The sequence below is a fragment of the Brachionichthys hirsutus genome, chromosome 9 (genome assembly GCF_040956055.1).
Source record: "Brachionichthys hirsutus isolate HB-005 chromosome 9, CSIRO-AGI_Bhir_v1, whole genome shotgun sequence".
NCBI lineage: Eukaryota > Metazoa > Chordata > Actinopteri > Lophiiformes > Brachionichthyidae > Brachionichthys > Brachionichthys hirsutus.
The window spans coordinates 12,654,748-12,675,071 of record NC_090905.1 but is presented as its reverse complement, the minus strand read 5'-3'; the positions used below and the strand labels follow the sequence as shown (position 1 = coordinate 12,675,071).

Sequence of the window (20,324 nt, the reverse complement as noted above, 5' to 3'; positions counted from 1 at the left end):
CGTCAGGCAGCAACATCCCAGTGACTTGACGAAAGCGTTTCGCCATGCGGCCGCCTCCATGTTGACTGACCCAGCTGCTTAGCTGTGGACCGCTTCTTCACTGGAAGGATGACTCCAGTGTTTCATTGCTCTACTTTTCTGCGGTGAGTTTGCAGTGAACTTGCTTCATTTGACAATTTTAGATGGCAGGAATTGTAATTCTTTGTTTTCTTTGGAGGCGAATAGAGTCAAACATTAGATACACTAATCATGAGCCCAAAAGTACGTGTTATAACACAGTGAAGGTTCATGTAAGAAGAGGACAGCGTTGTCTATTTGGGTTTCTATCTATCAGAAAAATCACCCATTTAACATTTTTGTAATATTTAAACATTTGACATCACATTTTTAATTGTAAATCTTTATTCAGCTTCACCCTTTTTTGGTTTGCACCATGGTAAACATTGTATTATGCATTTATTATCTCAGGCTGCTAGCAAGATAACTCAAAACGTTCTGGACGGATCTGAATGAATTTCTTTCAGGGGAATGTTAACACGAACAGATTATTGAATTTTGGTGACGATCAAGAAGAGATTCTGGATTCTGGATCACTTTGATCGGTAACACTGCAGTCAATGGAGCTTCAAAATTTGTTCCTCAATATCTCGGTTGATTATTGACTGATGTTTATTGAATTTACACAGTAATGTAGGGGGGGGGGGTCTCTATCTCACCCCCGAATTCCATCTGGATCAGATCCAGAATGGAGTCAGTCACTGTTTTGTGATGTGTCTGTACTTGTATGTTTTTTGTATTTTGTCATTACTGTTACATGTAGCACGACTTCACCGAGAAACATTCCCAGTCAGTGAACCCTCATTGACAATGGCAATAAACTACTTCTGATTCTGATTCTGATTCAAAAATAATTAATTTTAACATTGAAAACCCCATTTATGGATTCAAGAATCAGTTAAAAATACAAATCAACTGATTCAGACCATCTTTTCCTCTGTGCTATTTCAACATTTTATTGAAATGTGACTTTATACTTTGTGAAGAAAATGTACTTGGATCATTTGTGAAACAAACATTTCCTCGTCATGATTTCTTCAGCATATTTATGTTTGTTTTTCTACACTCAGACAAGTGCTAAACGTTTAGTTGAAGCAAGGGGTGACCTCAACTTGACCATGGTGCGCAACGTGGACGACCTGGACTTCTGCCTGTCCTCCCATCCTCAGAGCATCCTGGAGGGCTTGCGTTCCCTCTGCTCGCAGCCCAAACTGGTGGACGTCACGCTGAGTGCGGGCGGGCGGGACTTCCCCTGTCACCGCGGAGTGTTGGCCCTCTGCAGCTCGTACTTCCGCTGCATGTTCTCAGGGGACTTTGTGGAGAGCATCGCTGCCCGCGTGGAGCTCCACGATGTGGATCCTGACATACTCAGCTGTTTGCTGGACTTTACCTACACAGGTAAACTGACCATCAACCAAAGCAATGTGGAGGGCTTGATCTGCACCTCCAGCCAGCTGCAGTTCCAGACGGTGAGGGCCGTGTGCAGCCGATATCTCCAGCACCAGATCGATGCAACTAACTGCCTGGGAATCCTGGAGTTTGGGGCGATCCATGGCTGCCCTGAGGTGATGGCCAAAGCCTCGGGCTTCCTCTTGGAGAACTTTGAAGCTGTGCAACAAGGTGAGGAGTTTCTGCTCATGGGAAAGGACAGATTGGTTGCCTGCCTCTCAGACGAAGGACTACAAATCCGGTCAGAGTGCACCCGTGTGGGCGCCATCCTGAAATGGGTTGGGCACCACAAAGACTCTCGGCTCTGCCACCTTCCTGAACTGCTTGCCTTGTCCCGTCTCTCTCTACTCAGCCTGGACTACCTGGCTGACGTCCTGCTGAAGGACACTCTTGTGCAGGCGTCTCCCAGCTGCAGAGAAGATGTGGAACAAATTCACAGAGAGGTTAGTGAGTTCACTTCTCCTCTTCGCTCTTGTTGATTCGACCTGAATGCAAAAAAAAAACAATGATGACTTTTTCTTTTCTAGAAAATGGAGTTGGCACCAGAATATCTGGACAGACTCGGCTCTCAAAGTCCACAACCAAATCTGCAAGAAGTTCTGTTCGTAATGGGAGGCCGTTCACTGGATGACTCGGATGATGACGATGACTCAGATGAAGATGAAGCCAGAGACCCAAGACTGCAAAGACTGCTGCACAAGAACTGTGCCTTCTACAACACGAAGACAAGTACAAGCCATTTTTCAAAAAAGATTCAACTTTGTTTAAGTTCAGGGAGTTTTTTTTTACGACAGAACTTTGTCGGGAAATGTCTGTTTGATTCCTTGCAAAAACACTTTGGCGGACGCGGTGTTGGTCGTTAAATCCGGCGCTGACAGAAAAACAGCTCCGTAGGAATGCATTCTGCATGTGACAAAATTGGAGCGTCGTCACTGGAAGAAGGCACCCATGTTCATGTTTTTGATGAGATGTTTATGAATGTTTACTGCTTTCAAGTTGAGGTGATGACAACTTCAGCCACAACGTTTCGGGCAGTGCCAGAAAAGTGAACTGCTTCTTTCTTTCTCTGCCTAACTTTGACTTCCTTTCACTTAAATAGTCCTTGTGGATATTTCTAAGTCTTTGCCTGGTTTCCTTGCTACACATGAATCATTTTCATAGCGTAATTGTGAGGTCTCACAGATACTCACAGTTGTGTTTGGCTTCTGCAGAACAGTGGCATGAGCTCCCTAATTTCCCCAACCCTAACAAGTGGGGTTACTCCATGGTGTCGTTGAACAATGATGTGTACGTCACAGGTGAGTCACGTGCTGACAACACTTTAGAACGCAAAAGCTTCAGCAGCAAAAAGAAAGCAAAGTCTGCCATTTCCTGTGTGTGCGTGTGTGTGTGTGTGACAGGGGGCTCGCGAGGTTCGAATACCAACACCTGGTCGACCACGGAGACCTGGAGGTACATAACAAGAGAGGGGAGGTGGGTCACTGTGGCGCCCATGCTGCGGCCTCGCACTAACCACACTTCTGCAACGCTCAACGGGGAGATTTACGTCATTGGAGGTGAGAAAATAAACGCAGTCCCGCATGCTGTGCAACGGAAAAAGCTTCATCTTAAACGATCAATTCGAGTAGCACATCCGCCTTTCACGGTTTCCCCTGCTGTGATAGTTTGTCAGAATGTGTTTGCGTTTCTTCTGCACGAGCGATTTAGTTAAACGTCTGACCTTTCCCTCCTCAGGAACAACAGCTGATCACGTTGAAGTTGAGCACTATGACCCCTATAATGACACCTGGGCCTTCACGTGCCCTGCCTTGAAGTACATGACTAACTTCACCGCCACGGCGTGTCATGGGAAGCTCTATGTGATTGGATCGTGTGCTGTGAAATACAATGCTTTGACCATGCAGTGTTACAATCCCGTGATTGGTAAGGATGACCAGTTTTTCAGTTTTAAATCATAAGAGAAAAGAAAAGAAAAGTGGCATTAAGCCTCTTAGTTCTTGGGGGGTTTTATGTAATGTTATCTCAGCATTTACAATAAAATGCCAGCTTTCTGGAAACAAAAAAACAATTGCTAAAAAAATAATTTGGCCCAAAACCTAAAAAACATTCATGCAGATTTTCTTTCTTGTGAGCACATTATTTTGTTGCTTGAAATGGCTTTGTTTGAGTCGTAGGTGGAATTAAATAGTAGCTACGTTTATAATAAATGTCTATTTCTGATACAATTTCTTGTGTATCAGAAATAGACATTTGCTGATTTTCACCAAATGTTAGAGGTACTGAAATACAAATGGACTGAATAATGACTTCATACTACCTGCAAAGCTGTTTATCTAAACATAAAATTAGCGAAACAGCAGCACTTTATTGAAATTTAATACTGATTGAGCAAAATTCCACCCGAATTGTTGTGAGTCTCCTACGATCATGTGAAATTAAGGATACAGAAGAAAGTGTGATGATCGCCATGAACCTTGAATTCTGAATTTTTGTCTTCTAAATTACAAATGCGTTTGTGTGTTGTGTTTTTGCAGACAGCTGGAGCAGCATCTGTTCACCCTTTATCCCGAAGTATTTGTCTTCTCCTTGTTCTGTCTGCGTGGATGGAATAATTTTTTTGGTTGCCGACAACACTAAAAAAGTCTACTCTTATGATCCGGAGGCAAACATTTGGCAGAAGGTGGGTTTAGATGCCACTTCACGCAGTCATAACATAGTTGTACAATCCTTAGTATTGATGCTCATTTAACCGTAGAGCAGAAAAGAATCACCATATTTATGTTAGATTTCCTTTAGAATTCCATATTGATTTTTTTCTTTCTTTCTCCAGGTCCAGCTTCTCCACATGCTCCATGAGAACGGTGGCCTGGTCTCGCTGGATGGCAAGTTATTTATCACCGGAGGCCATTGGAAAGGCATGGAAGGGGACTACGGGGTGGAAGTGGAGCTTTATAACCGAGCAGCCAACACCTGGGAGGTGGAGAGTTTCCTGCCGAGACTTTGGTTCTACAGTGGCGTCTGCACCATCTTCCTTGATCCGTCCCAGTGGCCCGAGTTGTTCCCCGTAGATTCAACATAGCAGATATATCTATCTTACAATGTGAACGGTGTGTTTACCCAGGTTGACACTGGGCCCTAGAATAGTGTGTTACTCGATCCTCGGGTATTCTTGGTTACTTGTAGAGCCTTGCCTGACTACTCAGCAGGTGTTTATTTATACTTTAGATCATGTGTTTGGGATCTGGTGTCTTTTCTGTGTCATTGACTGGTTCTTGTGAATCATTAAATCTTTGTTCATGCTGTTTCTGGGCTGCTTCTCTGATGCTTTTATGGTACTTATTGCTGTTTGTTGTTTATCTGGGAAATGTTTGTTTTATGAAATGTCATCCTGCTCAAAGAGAAGTTAAATTTTAATTTTGCATTTAGTTCCTTGACAATCATTAATCCATTGGCGGCCGGCGTCTTTCTGTGCTGCCATGGAAACGCGCAAGCCAGCATTCTATCTCTATGCCAACGACCCGGAAGATCCTGGGTTGCCTTGGCAACAGCAGGGTGCTCACAGTGAAGCCGCTCTCCAAGATTGTCTGCTTAAAAATTTTGTTGGAATTTATTTAGCTCTGCTTTTTCTTTATAAGGTGCCGTGCAGTTCCTAAATTTCATTCTTATTCTTTTCATTTAGCCACTGGTTAAGTTGTGTGTTCTGTTTAGCTCGACATTTGACTTTTCTTTAAGTTGTATTAGCATTCATTAAATTATTAGAAAGCTAGCGTTACTGTAAAAGTGGATCAGTCCCGCAATGAGTTCTCAACGGGGGCAGGACGCAGACTCACCTGCGCTGGAGACCGTGATTCAGGTTGGTCCCACTCGCGTGTTTTCTGTCTGTTTCAAGAAAGTTTGTTTCTCAGGAGAGTCGCTTTCACATGGCACAAAAAAGCAATCAGCTAATGAATATAATCAAAGATGGTTGCATTCCATTACTTCCTTGACTTTTAGGGTGCATGAACGCACCTTCACGGTCAGGTGAAGATACTTATGTGACTGTTGTGATTTTGACATTTGCTCATGTCGGTAGAAACACCTGCAACTAGACAGAATAGCTGCGGGGAAGTGGTGGATGTACTGAGGTCTTAAAGTACCAACAGTAAAGAAATGCTCAGGATCCATCGCATTTCATTTGACTGAAAAAGATTATTTTGGTTGATGTGTGTAGATTTTCTCATAAAAATACATGAAACAGATCAAAAGTTACAAATGTGGGAATTTTCTCCTCCCCAATTCCATCAGGGCGCAGGATCTGGAAAATCAAAAAGCTGTCTCAACCCAGAGCAAAGGTCAGCCACGCTAAAATGAAATAATTATTGTTCAATGTAAGCTTCTTTAATTTTGCATTTGGTTGTAACTACTTGTCAATAATAAATAGATTGATCTGTTGTCCATTTTTATTAAAATTAACCAGACTCTGCAAAGACACCAGAATCTAAAGATTTGAAATAAATACAATGGAGTATTGGCTGAAAATTCAGATTATAGAAGTAATGCATCGGCGGAAGACCTAAACGTGTTTTTAACAGTGGGAATTAATCTGTACTATAATTCACAGTCAAACAGTTAATACTTGACTGTTGATTTGTTTTTTCTACATGTAAGAATCGTGTTTCATTTATGTTTTGCAAGACTTAAAAACTGTTCACAGTACCTGGGTAAAGCTAAAAATAAGTGAAGTAATAAAATACTTTTGATCGATTTTATTTTTGTTTTATTGTGAAAAGCTAAAGGAAGCGCTGTGCATTACAACTGGAAGAGAGGATTTTGCTAGACTTGACCGCGAGTGAAGCTCCTAGAAATTAACAGGTGTTAAATTAGTACATTAACAGGTGTTAAATTAGTAAATTAGTTGACTTTTATTAGTCTTTAGCACTACATAAAAGAACCTCGGGAGCCCTTACCTCATGCAGTGGGTAAAGGTAGGTGGAAAAACTTTAACAGACCAAAAATAACACATTGGATAAGACAGATGATAACAACAGTTCCTTTTAGAGAGATTAAAATATATATTATCATATATTAACATATATAAAAGGGAAACAGGACAAGCTCAAAATGATTTGAGGGTCATTCAAGGCCTTTTGATTTATTGGAGGAAGAGGAAGAGGAGGAAGGATGAGGTATAAAGAATATAAATGTTAAACATAAATGATGTGAAGTAAAACTGTGTAAATTAAGGAAATACCGTCAATGTGAAGTTTTTCTTGGATTTTAATTTGTAGAGAAATGGCTTGTTTAGTCTGAGAAGTTTTTTTTCCTTGCTTACTTTATTTTGGTGAAGTCAACAATGCATGTATGTATGTATATATATATATGCATAATGTCTAAAACAATAAAGATATTGTTGGAAAAAAATACAGTGTAGTAAAAAAAATACAAAGAAAATGCAATGAGTTCCTGGAGTTGCAGATGAATGGAAATGCTCAAGCTAGGAACAAGTTAAAATGATCCAGGAGTAGAGTACTATAGGAAATGCATTTAGTGTCTCTGTTGTGTACCTAAACGATTGTAGAAGTTGGAGGAGTCCCTGCTTCACTCTGTCAGCTCAGGCGAGAGATCTCTGACACTCAGAGGTGATGGGCAGGAGTCCGATGTCACACCTACATCCGTCTCCACCCATATCCGACAGATCATCACGCGCAACCTGGCAGAACAGGCGGCTGGTAGGGAAGAGACCTTTGATTGAAATGATTCATTTAAATCGGCCTTACGCGATATCAGTGGTCATTACACCACACGGGGAAGATTGACAACTGTTTCCATACTGTGTTCTCCTATCTCAGCTGGGAGCTCCCAGGTCAGCGCGTTGGAAGAGAGCAGGGCCCCGAGGGAGGAGCTGCCTCCCAGCCAGGTGGGCCTCGACCAGCCCCCGGTCAAACACACCAGCCTCGCAGAGAGGGTAGGACGTACACAGGGCAGCATGCGTCTCGGGTCGGGGTCAACTGCAGAATATTGCAGACATGTTTAGCCTTCATTCTATTTGTAAGATGAAATATTTGTTCTGTATCTAAAAATGCAACAATGTCACAAATGATCAACATTTATAAGAAACACCAAATGGGAGAGACACAGGTGCTAACATCCAGGTAAGTACACGTCATGGCAACCCTGGCTTGAGCTAATGTCTAATCATGATGCACCTCATCAAACCGTACCTGTGTGGATAGTTCGATCCTTCACATGGTTTGTCATGTCAGATGTTAGTGCGCCTCTCACAGGACCTAAGCTGTGCAGTTCTGTTTGGCGATGAGATCAAGAAGGTCAGCCACACTAGAGCATTGACAGCAAAAAGCTGAACGCGTTTGAAATGGAATCTGGTCCCAGTAAACATCAGTGCAGCAGCACTCTTCCCAGCAGGGAAAGCCTTCTGGGGTTGAACAAACAAACACTGTGGGAAGGTTCAGGCAGCTTTGCATGTGCTGTAGTGAAAACCGAGCTGGAAAAATACATGTACAGACTCGGGGTTAAATGAATGTGACTTGGCACAAGCACATATTTTATGTCATACATTTTTCTTTAATTACATGCTGCAGAAATTACAATTTAGATATTACAGTAAGTACTCTATGAGCATGCATTGTGCGCGTGTGTGTGTGTATTTGTAAGTGTAAATAAGAAAGAGGTGGGGGCTCCATGAAGGCTTTCCTTGTGGTTTGTTCAAGTAGACTCAGGACCCCCCTGTGCTTACGAGGACCGGCGTCTCCTTCATTGCCCCTCCACGCGGCCGCCGCTGTTTCGGGTGGGGATGGGGATTGTGAAGGTCACTGGCCTCCTCCCTGGAGGCTGTCGGAGAAAAAGCTCATTTTTCATGGTGCACAAAGCAGCCATTTGTGATAACACTGCCCTCATTCTATTGCTCGAATCTAATGAACTCCGACTGCTTGCCTTGCTGTTGGAGCTTATTTTAAACCGAGGCTATAAATATAACATCATTAGCTTGACAAACACATACACGTGTGTGTGTGTGTGTGTGTGTGTGTGTGTGTGTATACACACACGTTTAGTGCCGACTATTTTTCGCAAAGATCACAGGAGTTGGCTCGGCTGAATGTTTGTCCAGCAGCGTCGCACAAGTCAAGAGGTTCATTATAAGACAATAGACTCCTGTTTTGACTTGTCTCCTCTGATGAAAGCTCCCGTCTTCTCACTGATGTGAAGCTAATGTAGCATGCTAGGTATATTGGCTGTGCGCTACCATCTAGGCCTATACGGTACTATTTGAGGAGCGTTCTCCCTCAATATTTGCTGCCAGACTGACCGTATCAGACAAACTGTGCACAGACAATCCATTCACCTTCATAGTAACGAGTATGGTGACACACAATTATCAGGAAATGAAGTGGAATCATGTCATGATAACATCAGATTCAGTTGCAGACAAATATTTCCAAATATTTAGGGACAATAGTCAATACCTCTAAGTAGAAAATTGATTGGCTCATTCTAAAGCTTCAGAGGTTGAGCTGATTGATCTCTTTTTTGACGTTGCTCTGATTCCTGCTAATCTAACCTAGTTGGTGGAAGCTTTGTGTTTATCATACATTATTTCCTACTCTTATATTCTTATAAACCAGGGCGTCAGATTTAAATTCAACCAGGGCCACATTTATTTACACATAAATTGTCCTGCCCTGTCAATACGCTTTATTAATATATCTTCTCTTTGTGTCACGTATTTGCTTTTGCCTTCTATCATTTTTGCTTTTAGAAAAGCTTTTGTAATGAATTATATGCTTTGAAAGCTAAAATATTTCAGAAAAAAGAATTTGCTGAATGCACTGTTTCAAAAATCCATCTCCAAAAAGAGAGGATTTCTTCAGCAACAATAAATGACGATCATGAAGCATTAAAGTATAAAGTATTATTAAACCCAAAGTATAAACTCATAAACACTGGTTTCTCTTATTAGATTAACAGACATGAACTTTTCTGTGCTGCAAATATTTGCGTTGCTCACTGCAGAGTCTTGGATTTAGAGCGTCTGTTCACAACCGTCGGTGTGCAAACACCAAAATCAAATGCATTGCTTGATGTTTCTTTTTATGGACGGTGTACTTCCATGTTGCAGCATAGAATTGTGTTGCATACTTTTTATTCTTTACAACCTCACATGACCTGTTAAGTGAAGTGTTTTATTCCCAGTTTGAAACAACGGTTCAAGCTGCATTCTGGGAAAATGGAACGAAATGTGATGCAGGCCGGTTAATGAAGGAGAATCTGTATAGTCTATAGTTCCCAACTTGTTTTAGTGTCCTTGACCTGATAGCGGAGCAATAGCATGACACTGGTGAAGTCCCAACTGGATCTGATCTCTGGTGACCCACAAATGACACCTGGCCCAGGAGAAAGCTTGACCTGGTTGACCTCAGGAGGATGGAGAACATTGTCAGAGTGAATTCTGAAGCCTCCGTGTTGCTTCTGGAGCCCAGCCAGTGTGCATTTTCTCCAACATACACAATCCATGTCCTATCGCCTGAACACTTAACGAGTGGCTGCAGGGTACGGCGGCGCGGCGCTCGGTTGGATGAAGATAAACTCTCGCTGAATGATTTCTGACACCAACTGCCGTTTGCCCGTGCCCTCTGAAATCTTGAATTCCCCTGGATCCCGTCACGAGAACCACGGCAAACCCAGTCGGAGCAGATAAAGTCTGTTTTAGGGATTGTGTTACCGTCCCCTTTCACCCCCCCCTACCATCCTCTGTTTCTAGTTTGTTTTTCCTGCTGGCAGAAACCCATTCCTTCAGGCTGCAAGCTTATATGGAGCCCTGCCAAAAAAAAAAACTACCACTATCATTTCGGAATAAAATTAATTGCCTTCCCCAGAGAAAACATGCTTCAAGTTCCATATCAGCGCTGAACTTCTTGATGTAAATATTCCATTAAGGCCTTTCCACATCTGACGTCACGCTGCTCATGTTACCCGACTTTAAAGTCAGGCTTTAAGCTCCCTTTCAGCTCTTTTTCACATGTAAGGACTGCCTTGTCAGACGTGATGTCTTCCTCTGACTGAGTGGGTGCATATATAAGTGTGTGTGGGTTTTGTACATTGTCCTTGCTGGGGGGGGGGGGGGGCATGGCGTTAAGCTTGTAAGCACAGAGGATGTATTATTAGATTATTAGTCCAGCTGTAGTTTCACAAATAACTCATGTGCCATCGCAGCAGCTGTCCCCACAGCCAGTTCACTCCATGGTAACACACTCACAGCAGCCCCCCCTCCCCCCTCTCCACTCTCCCTGTTTGTTGTTCCACATTGTGTAATTACTGACAGTGATGATACACAAACAGCTTTCGCAATCAGCTGGGGCTCTTTCACATAGTCAGCACTCAGGGGGTAAAGGGGGGGGGGGTATGTTGTTGAAGTAGGATAGTAAGTTTGTTGGGCAGCTTGGGGGGGCGATGGACATCCGCTCCAGCTGTGTTTAGGAATCTGACAGATAGTGCTCACTCCATGAATTCCCTTTATTAAGCCTCTGCAGCTGTAACCCTTCACATACCGGCTGGACGCTGCGCTCGGGGCCTCGTCTGAGGATCCTGATAGAAAGACGAGTCTCAGTGGAACACGTCTCTGTCCAGGTGAACAGGCGCGGGTCGTCTGAGGATACTGATAGGAAGACGAGTCTCAGTGGAACGCGTCTCTGTCCAGGTGAACAGGCGCGGATCGTCTGAGGATCCTGATAGGAAGACGAGTCTCGGTGGAACACGTCTCTGTCCAGGTGAACAGACGCGGATCGTCTGAGGATCCTGACAGGAAGACGAGTCTCGGTGGAACACGTCTCTGTCCAGGTGAACAGGCGCGGATCGTCTGAGGATACTGATAGGAAGACGAGTCTCAGTGGAACACGTCTTTGTCCAGGTGAACAGACGCGGATCGTCTGAGGATCCTGATAGGAAGACGAGTCTCAGTGGAACACGTCTCTGTCCAGGTGAACAGACGCAGATCCACCGGACAGCTGAGACATCGGTTAAACTTTCTGAGTTACTAGCTGTCCGAATGTTTAGATCAGCGTGGGAGAATATTGCACTCGTCACTCGCTAACTGAAATGGATTTGATTTTGATCGACCACATGAGCAAGGCAGCACATTTTGGCCCAAACACCAAAGCCTTTCACAAGGGCCTTGAAAATGATTCTCTCGCTGGCAGATGATTCAAAGCAAGATTATCCCTTTATGTTGTTTTTGAAGTATTTATCAAAAGAGACAATACAAGGAGTGGCACAAATCATAAATATCAAGAAATATAAAAAACTAATTCAAAGCACATTTTAAAGGGCTGAAAAGTCTTTCACTTTGGAAACATAAGCATGGCTCAAGAAATTGATACTTGGGAATAATAATAATAAAAAAGGAAAGTTACCATAGCAACCATATGGAAGTATAAAACCCACTATGAGATAATCCTTTTTTTTTTTATGAATTACATCTTGAGCTTTATTTGGAAAAAATGGCAGCAGGTGACCTGAAAGAGTCAGGCTGCATTGGGATTAGTTTTTGCCAGCTTTCGGGGCCCTGGTTGCTGCTCCACGGTGATTGTACACTGAGACGGATCGTAAATAGAAACGTATTCACCGAGCACACTTCAGGGCCCCCAGTAAACCCTGTAAGCCCCTGAGCTGGGGCAGATGTAGACTGGATTACTCTCCTCTCTCTCTTTTGTCTCTTTACATTCATCAATGGGTGGGATGGGTGTGTTGTGAAGAACGGCGAGCTCAAACTCACGAGGGCGCCGAGGTTGAATCACGCCAGCTGAGCAGGGAGGTGAACGGCGGTGTCGGTGAGCTTAGTGAGAGGCCGTTTGTGATGCTCTCTCGGGAGCTTCTTGCACGGAGCATGGATAATCCAGAGCAGCCCGTGGCCTCCCGTTTTACAGCTGACTGGAGAGAAACAATAAAAAATAAAAAAAAGCATCCCCACCATAGTGTGGCTCAGGAGCCAGGCACTGGCAGAAAGCCCACACACAGCAGCGATGCACGTATGGGTAAGCAACCCTCCTCACCCAGGTCAAGTTCACCTGGTCACTGAGTGCACGGAGGAGGGGGGGCGGGGGCTACAGCTGCTGGTGAATGTGACATATGCACACGACAATCTATGTCACACTATTTGTGGAGGCTAATGCACATTTGTTTCAGTACACAAATAAAGTTGCCCTGAGTCACCAGTTCCATCAATTGTTGACGAGCTCGGGGATTACTGGGTTGCCTTTGTTGGTGTTCTCTGAGTTATTGTGGGGAAATTTGCTGATAAGCCGTTGGGAGAGCTGAGCCTGCATGCACATGCGCATCTTCATGCATGGAGGTGATGCACACGAAACAAGAACTCACCCGAAGTAGAGCCTTTTTCTGAATCCTCTGTTGTTACCTCATCCACTTGCTTGCTAGTTGACTAAAGGTAATAGGGGTGGGTTTACAGTCGGGGACCATCGCTTGGTGTAGTTTATGACGTACACTGGAGCACTGCATTATGGTCTGAGCTGTTCCTTCAAGCTGCGGCAGCATCTTAGCCCTCAATAAGGCTCCAGATGGGGATTGTGCTGTAATTAACCTTATGTGCTGTGGCCATGTATTCAGGGTTTATTTATAAAGCGCATGCTAGTTAGTAAGTCGGTGTTATTGCTCTGGCCATGCCAACATACTTGAAAAGATGCATAATCACTAATGCTTCACACACAGCTGTTTCCAGCAGTCGCTTTAAACACAGCTGCTGCAGCTTTGTGTGTTTTAAACACTCCTCCCATGTTGTTGTTCCCTTCTCAGTCCCTGAAGTTGTCACCTCAACAACGGGCAGTAAAATACGCTTTTGTGCAACAGCACAGAGCCAAGACTGTGATGACGGTTAGAGACGTTTGTAGTGTAAAATTCTGCAAAGAGCAAATGTGTTAATAATGGTGGCAAAGCGGCCGGGTTCAGTGTTGAACAGGGAGACTATTGTCTCGGCTCTTTTGGGCCCTGCTGGAGAGATTAAGCACCCAGAGAAGAGATGAGGTACAGAGGAGAGATGTGGGAGGGAAGGAGCGGGTCGCAGAGTTGATTTGAAGGGCTTGGATGGCGGTTTGAAGTGGTTGCATTGAGGGGGCTCCCTCACTCTCGCTCTCCTACGCTCTTTTTAAATGAGGAGTCTGCAAGGGCAGTTGAAGGCACGCAGCATGATGCAGTGCTCTGGGGCCATGTGGTTTGTATTAGTGAGGACAGGGTGTCTGGCACCAGCATGGAGAGTGGGCGGTGCAGTGGGAGTTTAGGTTGTGTGAGGTTGAGAGGTTACAGGACATTTTGGGTTTCAGATACTAGGGAGGATATGATTGTACGAGATCAGTACACGCATGTACTTGTTCTTAGATGGCTTGGACATATACAGCCATCAGGAATGGACTCCAGTACGCGAACACATATTGTGCTGGAAAATGAAATAGTCCTCCAGTCGAGACACACTTTAATGCTGAATGAGCCTCTCGATTGGTCGAGTCAATCAATGGTTTGTCATCATGGAACTATCTCATCAGTATTGGTATTATGGAATGATGTGATCCACTAATTACTGCTCAAGAGGCCTTGTTTTGGCATGAATATGCAGGCGAGGAAATACAAAGAAAGCCATCATGCCATAACTTTATTTTTTCAGAAGTGCATCTATGTAATGTAAAGTCAGCCGAACACAGGGAGCTTTATATATATATCCGAATCAGAATACTTTATTAATCCCAAAGGGATAATCCATAATATTTAGGTCTACTGTATATTAGAGAGAGAGAGACTTTTGATTGGAATATGCAATAACCTAATTTCCAAACTTAAAAAGCTCACCTCTCGCCGTTCCATCAGCTCGATCAGATGCTGCCGCTGCCCTCAGCAGTGGACTCGGACCAGGACAGCGCATCACTGGGACCCCTGCATTCCCACAGCAAGGAGAAAGCTTATAGGCAAAAGCTGCAGGTGTACCAGGAGGCCCAGCAGCGACAGGTCCGACTCGTTCAGAAGCTTCAGACCAAGGTGCCAGATGGACCTCACTACTCACGAACTGTAAAGATACATAAATACATTTCTAAAGGTTAAATGTGCTTTCAATGTTAACTCTCGTTTTGCATAAGGTTCTTCAGTACAAGAAGAGATGTGGGGAACTGGAAGAGCAGGTTCTGGGGAAGACTTCAGAGTCTGAGAAGATGCGACTGTTGGTAAGATGGGGTCACCCTGAAGGATCAGAGTTCAGTCTGGACTCTGTCAGGGTCTCCTGTCGAGGCCGTCAGCTGACGTTACCGGCTACCGTTAAACTCTCCCCACGTCTCCAGCATCAGGCTTTTTAAATAGAGGTGTAGTGCTAATAACAGGGGATTAAAATGAATCCTGATCGTAATTACTGTCAATAGAAATAGTTAAATATTTATTTAAAAAAGTCACATAGACACATGTGTTTTTGTTTAACTTATTAAAATCAATTTAGGCTTTAGAACTATAAACCATTATATCGCCAAATAACAATTGTATTGCAACATAGAGCTCCGTTGTGCTCCTTTGTTTGTTTCTGATTGTTTATGCAAGCAATGAAAGGCATTTTAACGAACGGTAAAAGGTTTCTGCAGAACTGAAACATCTTACATGTCATGAATATGATCTGTGCCTTTATTTAATTCCTCCAAATATTATTCTTGGCCGAGTGGCCTCGACAACGCGTTTGGAGTAGCATATTTATGCTCTAATTATCTTGCTGTATTTCCTCCTGCTCGCATATAGTGAATGGTTATCAGAATGGCAGTAGTAGTGGTAGTGTGTGTGTGTGTGTGTGTGTGTGCAGCTGCAGGCCCAGATGGACTCAGCGCAGCGTCAGCAGCGAAACGAGCAGGATCTCAACATGGCCATCCAGAAGAAGTCTGCTGTGCTGGAGGAAGAGAAGAAGAGGTGAACGATAGGCCGAGGGAAACATGCTCATCTGAATCCACTGGTGTTAGAAGACGTTTGGAATCTGTAGAAATCAGACAGCAGCGGGGCGTCACAACTGGACTCAGACTTGAGCAGTAAATTTATGAATAATCCTTTTAGAGGCGCAGAAAGCGAGCTGAAATATGTCTGTGAAATGAATGGATATTCCCAGCAGTTCCTTGAGCTTTGCTGCAGTAGGTTTTTGTTTTTCCTTTGTTTTTTTTCCTGCTGGTGCTGCAGAGGGAAGGCAGAACCTGCCCCCTGGCAGATAATCTCGGCATCCAATTTGTCACAGAAAATTAGTGGCACTAGGTTGGCCCTCTTTTCCTAAAGCATTTTAACGATGCTCCACGTTAAGTACGGGCCAACCTCTGGGGCTGAAGCCAGGTTTTAATGCCCTGTGATTTATTCAGTTATGGAACTTTATTTGAAATGCACTCAATCACTTTTTAATGCGAATGTAATGCAGAGATTAAGTCCATAACCATGACTTATATGTTTTTACTTATATTATTGGAACCCTTTTCACAATGCCCTTTAAAGCATGACATCATCCCATGCGTGTAAACAACGTTTTTTTGGCCTCCTCTCAGACAGATAACCAAACATTTGCAATGAAGCATGCTTTCCTGTAACAGGCTATGTGTTTAGTGTCCAAATGATGCAAACATTTTTGTCAGTGACCATACAAGCAAATTTGATTGAAATTAAAATCTCAGTTGACGCAGATGTTTTGAAACTGTCACAAATGCTCGTTCTGTAAATGTGGCTGGCAAAAGGTGGATCTACGGGCTGCTGACATGCCAGCTGTGAGACTGACAGCGTTTGGGTGCTGTGGAGAGGTTACAGGAGGATGCCATGACAGTTGTTTATCACGCGTGAAGTGCCAGAAGGTCTGTCAGCGTCTCGCTCCTTCCAGGTGTGCCAGCCTCAGCCGAGTCAACTCCATGCTGCGGGAACAACTGGAGCAGGCGGGCGCGGTCAGCCGCGGGCTGACGGAGAGCCTGCGGAAGGCTCGGGAAGATGCCGAGTTGTGTGACACTCGCTTGCGCACAGAGCAAGAGGTGAGAAAAGCCACAAAAATGAACTGCCTGGGTGAGAAGAGAAGCGGGGAGAGTTTATCCCTCCCTGCACAGCGATTGTGCAATTAAACTCCTGCCGAGTTCACATGGGGTAGGAATCCCATTCATAGCCCGTCTTGTAAATTCACACTCGGTCCCCGTTCGTTTCATTGCTATGATTGTTGAGTTGTTGTTTCCTGTGAAAACATTCCAGTTGCAGAGGGGGGGAGAAAACGTTTGTGCAAGCATTCTGGCCTTCGTGCTGCAAATGGATTACGTTTGTTGATTTGAGGAAATCCAATTATTTGTATGCGTGCCAGTGTCCAGGCGTTCCGGCGTTGCATTTGTTTGGGATCACAATAAAATGAGAGGTGGCATCATTTCCTGTAAGCGGTCGCCCACCCTGCCCTTGTTGCCTGCTTCTCTCTGCAGACGAGTGCCTCCCGGCTGAGTCGTGAACAGGCTCGTGTCAGAGCGCTGTGGCGCCAGGCTGCTTCCCTGCGGAGCGCTTTCACCCAGCTCAGGACGTTCACTGACAGGTGAGCGTGGCCCGCTGCCAGAATCCCTCCAGCTATTCAAGATTCCACAAGAACCCCAGCCTCTCTTGTGTCTCGCGTTCACAAATGCAACCGCAATCCATCTCTCAGCAAAGGTTCAAAGAGGGAGAAGGTCAATGAGGTCACCATTCTTCCTTCTCATTGTTTCCTCAGCGGGGCCGCAGATGGCTGAAGGTGTCTCATCTCACTGTTGAATTCATCCATCAGGGCCGTAGCTTGAGCCCTTTAAGGCACGGCTTCTCTCATGCTTGACCACTGTGTGCACTTCCAAGCAGTAATTTGCCTTACTTGCGATCGCTCTGCTCATAGTCAGCTGCCATCATGTCGGAGGCCGGGCTGCAACTTAAACTGAAGGCAGTTCAAAGCGGGCCCTGATCCCGGAGCTTTGCCACTGCAGACAGCCATCCATTCTAAATACAAGCTGACAGTGAATTAGTTGGATTAATCGCATGCTGCTGTACGAACTAAAAACAGTTTGTCGTGCTTGATGTACTGTAATAAAGTCTGAGAAATAGGATTTGGTCCAACAGGACTCTGTCTGATATGCGTGGCGAGAGTGTTGCAGCTAGCCAGCAGCTGCATGTCGCCTGCATGAACTTGGAGACCAACGTAACACAGGAGAACGCGTCTAGCGGTGTTGAGATGTCGGCACTGGAGAAGCAGCTGAAGGACAGGCTGAGGGAGACCATGGAGCATCAGGGTCGCTGGGATGCAGAGAAAGTTGAACTTAACTCCAGGTGAAGTCATCTCATCCCTGAACCTCACACAAGCTTTCCTCATTCAAATCCTGCAAATCAAGCAACTGCATTTTCAGAATCACACAGAAGAATTGGGTCTTTTGTACCTTCTCCTGCACGCTCCCGTCAGAGGAGGAGAAGGAATGTCAGCGGCTTTGTGTTCTGGACCTGAGCTGGCTTTTAATCTATTCATAGACCTTTTGTTAGTCCTGTGATTCAGTGGAGAGAACACGATAGTGTTGATGGTGTAGCAGAGGAGGAGTAAATACTCGGTAGCACAGGAGAGTACATGGTATCCTCAGTGATTACGTATGTGTGTCTGATATTTTTCTCTATCCATTTACATCCATGCTGATTTCTGCAGGGCCCTGGAGCTGGCTGACACAGTGAAGCACCTCCGCAGCCAGAACAGTGAGAAGGACTCCAGCCTCCACGCCATGCAGATCAGTCTGGACAGGATGGTGGGAATCATGACTCGGAGGTGGCAGATAGACGATGGTTGAGGAGGTTAAATCGCGCGTAGTCTGGCGCTGAGGCTTGATAAACGCCACAACTTCCTCATCTGTCTGGGGAACGTCAGGCTTATGTGTGCTCTGTGTCCTGCTTATCTGACCCTAATGGATTCCTGCACAGGAGACAAGGAGAAGAGAGGATAAAGCAGAGATGGAAGTCCTCCATGCAGAGATCCAAGAGTTCCAAACATTTTCATTCCATGTTCACCAGGTCAGATCAAAGCAAACGAGCTGGATCATGCATTAATGATTTTTTTCTTTCTCCATGCCTCTTCACCGTATCTGTCACCTCTAGTTTGTCTGTAGAGAGGGTGAGAGCAGTGGCCCTGAAAGCATCCCCTCGTCTCCTCTGAAGAACAACACCCTGTTGGCTGTGCAGAGCGCTCTCTACGAGCACCAGAAACAAACTCAGGTCCAGTTCTAGCTCCTGCTCTTTGCTGCTCTTTCTCCATTCTAGAGCCCAAGTACAGCTCCAGAAACGAGTCTGAGAGGATGAAAAATACATACATATACAGTCGTATTTACTCCTTTGTTTTTGCAGATTATTCTTTAACTCCTGCATGAATCTGAAAGACAGGCAAATGTGAAATCAGTCCTTGGTTAAATGACGTCATTTACACACTGACGTTAACCTCCCACAAGTGATCACAAGTAGATCAAGAATTCAGAAGCCAAACATGTTCAACCAACACACCACAATCTCTACATCCATGCGCAAACTTTAGGACCTGCATGGGCATCTGGACGCTGCGCTGGAGCAAGTGGCTACGCTGCGCGATCACCTGCGGGAGAGGGACGCTCAAAGGCGAGAGCTGGAGCAGAAGATCCAGGAAGTAAGGAGGGAGCGTGTGGAGGCTAAAAAAGCTTTAGAGGAAAGCCTCAGAGACGGCAGCCGATACCGCTGTACACTGGAACTCATCTCCAGGTACTTCCTGATCCTGCAGCCGCCCCTTCGCTTTGTGAATGTGTTCTGGCGTCAAGGTTTTTGGACTAAATGTTGTATTTTGAAAAAAATGCATCAGTTAAGATGATGATAATTGGAGTTTGGGTTTAACGGTAATGGCTAATTATTTTTATTCTCCTTATCGGAACATTCAAATGCCTGGAAAGTTTCCCAAAAAACAATATTTATGCAACATTAAAGAGGAGGATGAAGCTTTTCTGATAATGATGATGTTAGTGCCTGCTGAGTCTAACCTTTACACTCTGTTTCTTTCCCCCTTCCTCGCTCTGGCTGCATGTCTCACAGTGAGAAGGGCGGCCTGGAGAAGATGATGTCAGGCCTACAGCAGGAGGTGGACTCCCAGCATGCCGAGCTGGAGTCACTGCGGCGCTTGTCGCCGGAGCTCCAGAGACAACGAGATCTCCTGAGGCAACAGAGGGAAGATCTGGAGACGCAACTGGCACGGCAGCACACGGAGGCCCAAAGAGGGTACAGCATGAGCGAAGAGACTGTTACGAAACGCACTCGCCGTCACCCATGATTGTTCTCTAGCTCCATTTGTTTAGCCCTTAGATCAGTAGCACATGCCATTCCCCGTCCAGCTATGTACCCAGATGACATTTGTAGGAAAATGTAAATTATTTAGGTTGCATTACTGCACTCGTGCAAGATTTGGGGGGCTCTTTTGCTTCGAAAAAGATTTAATTAGCTGAGAATCGGAGCAGGTCATGCAATATATAACATTTAACTCCCTAAGTGGTCTTGCTTTTGGCACCAGCATTTTTCCATCTTTCAAAATGCAGATGATTACTGTTTTCGGAATTGTATTTATAAAAATGTCTTTGCTTGTGTGTGTGTGAGAGACAAATAAACAGTGTCATTCGGTGTTTCAGTGAGAGGACCCTGGAGGAGCTTGAAGAGAGGCACTCGGATCTGCGTAGGGAGCTCGTGATGGCGAAGGAGGCTCTGAGCAAAGTCACCCTGCAGAAGGATGTGTTGGAGGACGATAAGGCCAGCCTCGTTCTGGCCCTCAGCAAGGTCCGCTGCTTTGTCTT

The 20,324-nt window shown here is 44.8% G+C and overlaps 2 protein-coding genes across 2 annotated transcripts in view; both read left to right on the top strand.

Annotated features, from left to right (window-relative positions):
* Positions 1–40: 40 nt before the first annotated feature.
* klhl30 (kelch-like family member 30) lies at positions 41–4,810 on the top strand. Its single transcript, XM_068743100.1, has 8 exons — positions 41–143; positions 1,128–1,949; positions 2,034–2,235; positions 2,718–2,804; positions 2,907–3,062; positions 3,241–3,429; positions 4,041–4,186; positions 4,337–4,810. Exons 2-8 carry the CDS (start codon positions 1,176–1,178, stop codon positions 4,583–4,585), a joined length of 1,803 nt encoding a protein of 600 aa, XP_068599201.1. The 5' UTR covers positions 41–143; positions 1,128–1,175; the 3' UTR covers positions 4,586–4,810.
* A 150-nt stretch (positions 4,811–4,960) lies between these two features.
* Positions 4,961–20,324, top strand: part of crocc2 (ciliary rootlet coiled-coil, rootletin family member 2) — a 28,541-nt gene continuing 13,177 nt past the window's right edge. Inside the window, exons 1-15 of the mRNA XM_068743098.1 lie at positions 4,961–5,359; positions 7,064–7,214; positions 7,335–7,450; positions 14,368–14,535; positions 14,634–14,717; positions 15,335–15,438; positions 16,379–16,523; positions 16,953–17,059; positions 17,608–17,814; positions 18,179–18,275; positions 18,448–18,537; positions 18,622–18,738; positions 19,052–19,251; positions 19,576–19,758; positions 20,163–20,307. Of these exons, the coding sequence (XP_068599199.1) occupies positions 5,303–5,359; positions 7,064–7,214; positions 7,335–7,450; positions 14,368–14,535; positions 14,634–14,717; positions 15,335–15,438; positions 16,379–16,523; positions 16,953–17,059; positions 17,608–17,814; positions 18,179–18,275; positions 18,448–18,537; positions 18,622–18,738; positions 19,052–19,251; positions 19,576–19,758; positions 20,163–20,307 (1,971 nt within the window). The 5' untranslated portion in view covers positions 4,961–5,302. The remainder of the gene's footprint in view (positions 5,360–7,063; positions 7,215–7,334; positions 7,451–14,367; positions 14,536–14,633; positions 14,718–15,334; positions 15,439–16,378; positions 16,524–16,952; positions 17,060–17,607; positions 17,815–18,178; positions 18,276–18,447; positions 18,538–18,621; positions 18,739–19,051; positions 19,252–19,575; positions 19,759–20,162; positions 20,308–20,324) is intronic.

Excerpts from the sequence above, each read along its gene's own strand:
- klhl30 (XM_068743100.1), top strand. The coding sequence starts at position 1,176 with ATGGTGCGCAACGTGGACGACCTGGACTTCTGCCTGTCCTCCCATCCT. Across the intron at positions 3,063-3,240 it reads GGAGATTTACGTCATTGGAG|GAACAACAGCTGATCACGTT; the intron begins GTGAGAAAATAA and ends TTCCCTCCTCAG. Across the intron at positions 3,430-4,040 it reads GTGTTACAATCCCGTGATTG|ACAGCTGGAGCAGCATCTGT; the intron begins GTAAGGATGACC and ends GTGTTTTTGCAG.